At 43.7% G+C, this 6,931-nt stretch overlaps 1 protein-coding gene across 1 annotated transcript in view; it reads left to right on the forward strand.

The window, feature by feature from the left end:
- Positions 1 to 6,931, forward strand: part of camsap2a (calmodulin regulated spectrin-associated protein family, member 2a) — a 90,690-nt gene that overhangs the window by 35,566 nt on the left and 48,193 nt on the right. Inside the window, exons 3-4 of the mRNA XM_079506332.1 lie at positions 1,455 to 1,616; positions 5,302 to 5,382. Of these exons, the coding sequence (XP_079362458.1) occupies positions 1,455 to 1,616; positions 5,302 to 5,382 (243 nt within the window). The remainder of the gene's footprint in view (positions 1 to 1,454; positions 1,617 to 5,301; positions 5,383 to 6,931) is intronic.

A 6,931-nucleotide genomic window follows, 5' to 3' on the forward strand; every position in this document is an offset into this window, starting at 1 on the left:
AGCAGGTGTATAGTACGGATTCCAGGTTCCACCACTTCACGATCGTACAATTAAATCAATTGGACTGTGTTACCAGGAGAGAGCTTACGGTATTTCAGCCGCGCTCCTATACAGTCGTTCACTGTGAGCAAATGTGGGTCGTGTAACCAGGGATGAAGGGCACACTTGTTTCCAGGGCAACAGTCACCGGGGGAATGGCGTTGTGGAGATGGAGAGTTGTCAGAGTTGATGTAGAGTAGAGGAGATATAGATACTTTGAGTGTATTGACTTAACACAACGATTCCCAACCTTTTCTGGATCAGGAGGATCCACGTGGATATCTTGAAAGCGTTTGCCATCCAACCCTGGTCATATGGGTGGGCTGTGTGTGTTTTCACTACATGTTTATTTTAAGGATCAATCATCTATTGTGTTTTGACATGGATCAGTGAACTAACATAGTATACTTTAAAGGTCCTATTTATCTATCACAACGTAAACTCGTTTTTCATTTTTATATTTGTGTTATAGTATCAATAAATGTTATTATTTTGCCAATTATTTGGGCGCCCGCTTGAAATATCCTCACAGCCGGGAATCGCTGCACTAACAGCCGACTGCTGGAAAATAGAGGTGTTATTTCCTGGAGCTGTTCTCGGTTGAACCTGCTGTATCATTGTAATCATAGTTATCATACTCTGCCTCAGGTCTGCCAGGCTTCATGGCTGACTACAATGAAAACCATCTGTACAGTGTGTCAACGTTTTTACCACAAAATGTACTTTTTTTTTTAAACCAGCAACCGCATTGCAAACAAGTGCAGTTCTAGGCGCTCAGGTAGTGGAGGGATAAATAACCAGTCCCCACCTCGGCAGCAGAGTCTAGGGGTTTGAATCCACCGCCGTGCCGGCTCCCGCTTGGCCGCAGAGCTAACCCCAGTGTCATCTTTAATGGCCTTAATTGAGTCTTGTTGCTTTGTTCTTATGAGCTCAGATCAGATGCAGTGTTTTCCATTGTTTACAGCGCACATTTATCTCAAGCTGCTACTTGCTTAAGATTTCTTCATGGGCTCTTTAATAACCAAGATGAAAATGCTGCTAAGATTAGTTGTCGAAAAACACAGAGAAATAATCCCCAATGTAGCTCATTATATCTACCAGCTCGAGGAGAAAGGAGCCATGATTAAGTCATGCTCTCATCTGGGGAAAATAGAATATGGTAAGAGCAAGAGTGTAATGAAATGAGAATAGTAGCATCCATTGCAATGTGTTGTCACTTTACCCTCGACATAAGTGGCATATTTTCAACTTAACAAAGTGCCGTCAAGTCAAGCGACATTGGGCTCCTCAACACTCAGCGTTGAAGTGCCTTTGAACAAGGGATTATTCGCTACGTTACATGGTAGCATGTGATTACATCGTTCCAACGTATAGCCAGTCCTTATACACTGTGTGTCTCTCTCTCTGCTCTCCAGAGCTCCCACCTGGCGATGATAGACACCCTGATGATGGCGTACACCGTGGAGACGGTGAGCGTGGACAAGGTGATGAGCTGTCTTCGTCAGTACTCCAGGCACGACCCTGAGGTGGACACGCCCTACGACACAGAGGACGCAGTCACCACCTGGATCAACAAGGTGGGTGGCAGGCGGCAGCCTCTTGATCTGAGATGTTGCTCATGAATATATGTAAACATTTTCCTCCGCCAAAGGGTTGTCAAACCTGTTTAATTTCAAGGTCCCCCATAAATCTGAGAGTATGCAAATGGAACCAAATGGACTCTTGTGGGCCCATTTGGTATACATTTTGTCCATGATGGACAAAATGTCTTTTTGACTGTTCATAACTGCTTGAGGATATCACGAGCAGTTATATGAACGGATTTGCACAAAACATTTGGTGCTGCGCTTCAGCAGAGATATATACAATAGTATGCATGTATATACAGTGGATTTGGAGTGGGGTTTTAGCGACATACATTAGCTGTCTTGCCTATACCGTATATTTCCTATAATGATAGTGAGTGACAGTAGCAAGGTGACTAGTACTGTGCCACCACACTCTGAGCTTATGTAATGGTGCTGCTGAGTGTTATGTAGTTATGGAATATGTACAGTAGGCTATATGGATCTATATCTGGACATGATGTAATACTGCTGCTCTTATGTAGTTATGGAATATGTACAGTATATGGATCTATCTGGACAGTGTGATGAGAGAGAGGAAAGCTTGATGGATGCCTACCCTACGGCTGGTGCCACATGCACAGCTGGCACAGCTCTGTGTGTGTGTGTGTGTGTGTGTGTGTGTGTGTGTGTGTGTGTGTGTGTGTGTGTGTGTGTGTGTGTGTGTGTGTGTGTGTGTGTGTGTGTGTGTGTGTGTGTGTGTGTGTGTGTGTGTGTGTGTGTGTGTGTGTGTGTGTGTGTGTGTGTGTGTGTGTGTGTGTGTGCGCTCGCAAGTGCGGCAGTGTGCTCTTTCTTGTACAACAGGGCACTGTCTGTTTACATTCCTCTTCTAGGAACACTGGGCTGATGCCAACACTGGACGCACACCCTTACACACACACACACACACACACACACAACACATGCACTGCACGCACTCATGCGCTTGCTTAGATGTGTGCCCACTGTGCTACATACTACTATACTACATAGTACATTAATGCAATGAGTGACAGATGCACACAGAAACATGCAAGGCATACAAAGTGCACACATGCATATTCTCTCTCTCTGTCTCTCTCTATCTCTATCTCTCTCTCTCTCTCTCACACACACACACACACACACACACACACACACACACACACACACACACACACACACACACACACACACACACACAGTGTAGTGGAGTGTGTTGTGAGGTTCTAAGCAGCATATGTTCGCTGTAGGAGTGATCTCATGTTTAAACAGCTCCAACTGTCTTCAGCTGCACTAACGACTCACTGGAACACAAAGCACTGTGCATGTTTATTCAAGCTTCAGAATCACAGAGAAAACACATCCATTTGGAGTTTGTTTTAAATTATTCTAGCAATGATTACCAAGGGGTATTTGGATATTTATTCATCAGTGTAATAAGTATTTGACACATGACTGGTAACATTTCATCATTCCTTGTAGAATTTCCTGCGCATTGAATCTCTGTTGTTGTTTAACAAATGTGACCCAAAATGTGTAACCAGAGTTACATATTAAAACAAAACAAAAACAAACAGGATTTTACTGTGTATTCGCCATTCACCACCACGGAGGAGGCCCAGGTTCGATTCCCGGCAGCGTGTCTCTAGCTTGACCGGGCACTCCATCCAACACAATCAGCTGAGTTCACTGTGTCGCTGCACTAGAGCCCCTTGCTAAAAACTAAAAGACTAAGATTTTGATATTTAGTCGACTAAAGACTACACATGAGACTAAACAATTTCAGATGATTAAATAGGACTAAAACTAAATGGTGTGTTCAAAAGACGACAGGTGTCTGCAGTGTTTTTTTGAGTGGTGCAACCACTCCAAGGAACAGCAATGTCCGTGTTAACCTGTGTGACTATGTGACTATGAGTACCAGTAGGGGCAAAAGAGAGAGAGAGAGTGTGGGGGGTGGGAGGGGGGGGGGGAGAGGTGAGTTGTACCACTCATTTCACACGGGTGTGATTTTTTTATTGAAAGTGTGTGCATGCAAACTACTCATTTTGGCAAGTAACCTACTGGTGATTATCGGTTGATGACATTCGCAGAGGGTGGCCTGCGAGTTAGTCCAGGCAGCATACACTCGAGAGGTTAACACATTTTGTGCATAACTATCACTATATACAGTGTTCTGCAAGTCTCAAACGTCACACGTTCACGTGCAGGGTATTTAAGCTCACCTAAAGTATGTGTTCTTTCTGTGTTACTTTTGCATTTGCTTTCCGGGTTTGTTGTTAATTACGCGCTGTTTGCTCCCACCGCCACCCCAGCACCACCAGTGGGCTCTGTTATTGTCTCCACCAGGCCGAAGGCATGGGGAGAGAGTATGTTTTGCACTCCGTCCGTGTGTGTGTCCGTCCGTGTGTGTGTCCTTCCGTCCGTCCGTTACCAGCTAATCTCCGGCACCGTTAACCCGGTCGATGCCAAACTTTGCACACACACTCCCTGGATGCCAACGATGAACCTCTGCCCCGCATTTTCCAGAACGGCCTGTTATAGCGCCACCATGAGGCAGCTTTTCACATTTTTTACCTAAAACTGCACCGATCTGCGTGAAACGTTGCATGCACACTCCCTAGAGGCCAAGGACAAACCTTTGACCTGCATTTTCCACATCTGCCTTTTAGAGCGCCACCAGGAGGCCGACTTTTGTAAAACACATTTTTTGATATTACTCCTCCAGATTCTGGAATCTCACAAATCGTTACACAGTATCTCTATGGTCATGTGCTCAAGTCGGATCTGTCCGATATTTCATATTCCATCCTAATTGGCTATAATTGGCTTTCACAGTTTGCAAGATTGAACCGTTTTTAACAAAAGCCTCAAATCATGAACGCAGCATGCAATTTACGTGAAATCTTTCACACATTGTCTTACTAGGCTGAGGAATATATCCCACCCTTTTCACATTGGCCTGTTATAGCGCCACCAACAGGTTGATTTTTGCAAAACACATTTTTGGAACAAAATGCCTCAAATCATCCAATTGCCATCAAAGGCAAACATGTTTATATTACTCCTAAACATTTTGCCAAACATATCACACAGTCCTATCCTCCTGGTGGAGACCTGTGCCCGGAAGGGCACTTTTTCTAGTTAGGTCTGTTTCCCACGTGGGGGGTTGTTATTGTTCTTAATGATGATTATCTAATTGTGCTGAGCAGGGAGAAAAATGTAGCAGAGCCTGAACGCCAACATAAAATATATCCATGTTCACATTCTATAATAAAATATTGGTTCATTCTATCCGTGAGTTATCTGACTGAAAGTATACATTCATAATCACAATGCCATGGGAGCAGTCCGGTGGTACACATCCTACACAACTTGTGTACATGATATATGTATTAACCCATTCTGGGCGGGAACCCCTTTTGGTGTTTTAACTAAGCATTATGTTATACTTTAGCTATTGAAAAATAGCAGATCTACAAGCTCGTAGCGCGCCACCGAGTGGCGCGCTACGAGCTTGTAGGTCTGCTATTTTTGAAAAATCGTGAAAATGTGGCACAAATCTTTGAATATAATATTCTTTCAGAAAACGTTTTATTTATTTCAACGTCAGGCCTAAATGGGTTAATATCCATCTCTCTCTCTCTCTCTCTCTCTCTCTCTCTCTCTCTCCCAGGTGAACGAGTGTTTGAAAGAGGCAGTGTCTCAGGAGCAGAGGAAGGATTCACAGAGCTCAGAACCGGCAGGGAGTCCACGGGTGGGTGTCTCTCCTCCCACCGTCCATGTCTTCTTTCTCCACTTATCTATCTGACTATCACCTCTTATTCTGCTTCTTCTTCTTCTTCTTCTCCACCCACCCGTTCTCTCCTTTCATCCCCTCTACTCTGAGCTTCTTACTTACCCCCTTCTCCTTTGTTATCCTCTATTCTGTTCTGCTCGATAATCTTTATGTTGTTTTATACCGTGTCCTCTCCTCTCCTCTCCTTTCCTCTCAGCTCCGCTTAAAGGATTTAAGAGCAGGCTCTACATTTGACAAAGTGATAGATAAGCACTAGACCTCTGGCTCTGTCACTCTAATGAATAGTTTTCCTCAGTCCAGACATTCCTCTCTAGACATATTATTCATTCAAATAGCCTTAATCTGTTTGCAGAGAAGTAGAGATGGACTATAGTAGCCTACTGATATCAATATTTCAGTCTGACACTTGAATGACATTTTCCATTGTGCACCACCGAGAGAGGACTGGTAACTAAAACGGAAGACCCACCTAGTCCTTCCAGTGTTTTTATTAGTACTGTATAATCGGTAACACCTGTGAAGGAAGTAGGGAAGGGGCCCGGAAGCAAGGAAGCTTAAAGACGCAGTGAAATGAAAAATATGTTTTTTCACACTTTTAGACCACATCCGTGGTCATCATAATGAGCATACGTATGAGCAACATGAACGTACTCGTTCATGTTTTCGGCCCCGGCACGTTCACGTATGGCCCAATAAATTGCATCCCAGAATGCACTCTGTTCCAACCCGGAAGAAGGGGTGAAATGGCCTCATGCGCTGAGGTGAGCAACTCAATGCAAGTGGATGGAAAGAGCCCGGTGACGTCTCTATTATAATATAACTATGGCATAATAGAGCCTATTAGCAGGTTCACACGTTGCTTTCATTCACTTCATTAGCTTGTTTACTGCAGTCAGTCAGTCAGTCAGTCAGGTCGCCTCTAGAGTGTTAGTGGGAGGTCACCGACGGGTCAGCAACCAATCAGAACAAGTCAGTCTGACGTGCGTGTGCGTTTATCACTTGATTGAAGAAGTGTTGAAGGCGATTGAAGAAGGTGTTTTCTGAATATTTTATTAAAAACGTTTGGTTCCATGAATCATTATCTCTGGGTTTATTAGCACATGCCTTTTAAGGGTGTGTTTATGTGCATATTCTCCTTTGATCCTTGTTTTTATTAGCCTAGTTGATTCAGCCATTTTGGGGAAAACAAATTAATATTCATCTTATAGGATAACAATTATCTACGGTAGGGGTAGGAAAGTGTGTGTGTGTGTGTGTGTGTGTGTGTATGTGTGTGTGTGTGCGTGTGCGTGTGCGTGTGTATGCGCACACACGGGTCTGCGTGTGTACACACTTTATGAATGAACAGTGCACAATAGCAGGTGCACAAGCTCACAATGTGAAACATGTTTGTCACTGACAAAAACGAAATAAAAACTAAGCTATGATGACTAAATATACTGATAATTTTGTCAACAAATTAAAACTATACTAAAATGTTAGGGAGTGCCTAGTGGAGAAGAGATCC

Source organism: Electrona antarctica (genome assembly GCF_951216825.1).
Source record: "Electrona antarctica genome assembly, chromosome: 7".
Classification (NCBI taxonomy): Eukaryota; Metazoa; Chordata; class Actinopteri; order Myctophiformes; family Myctophidae; genus Electrona; species Electrona antarctica.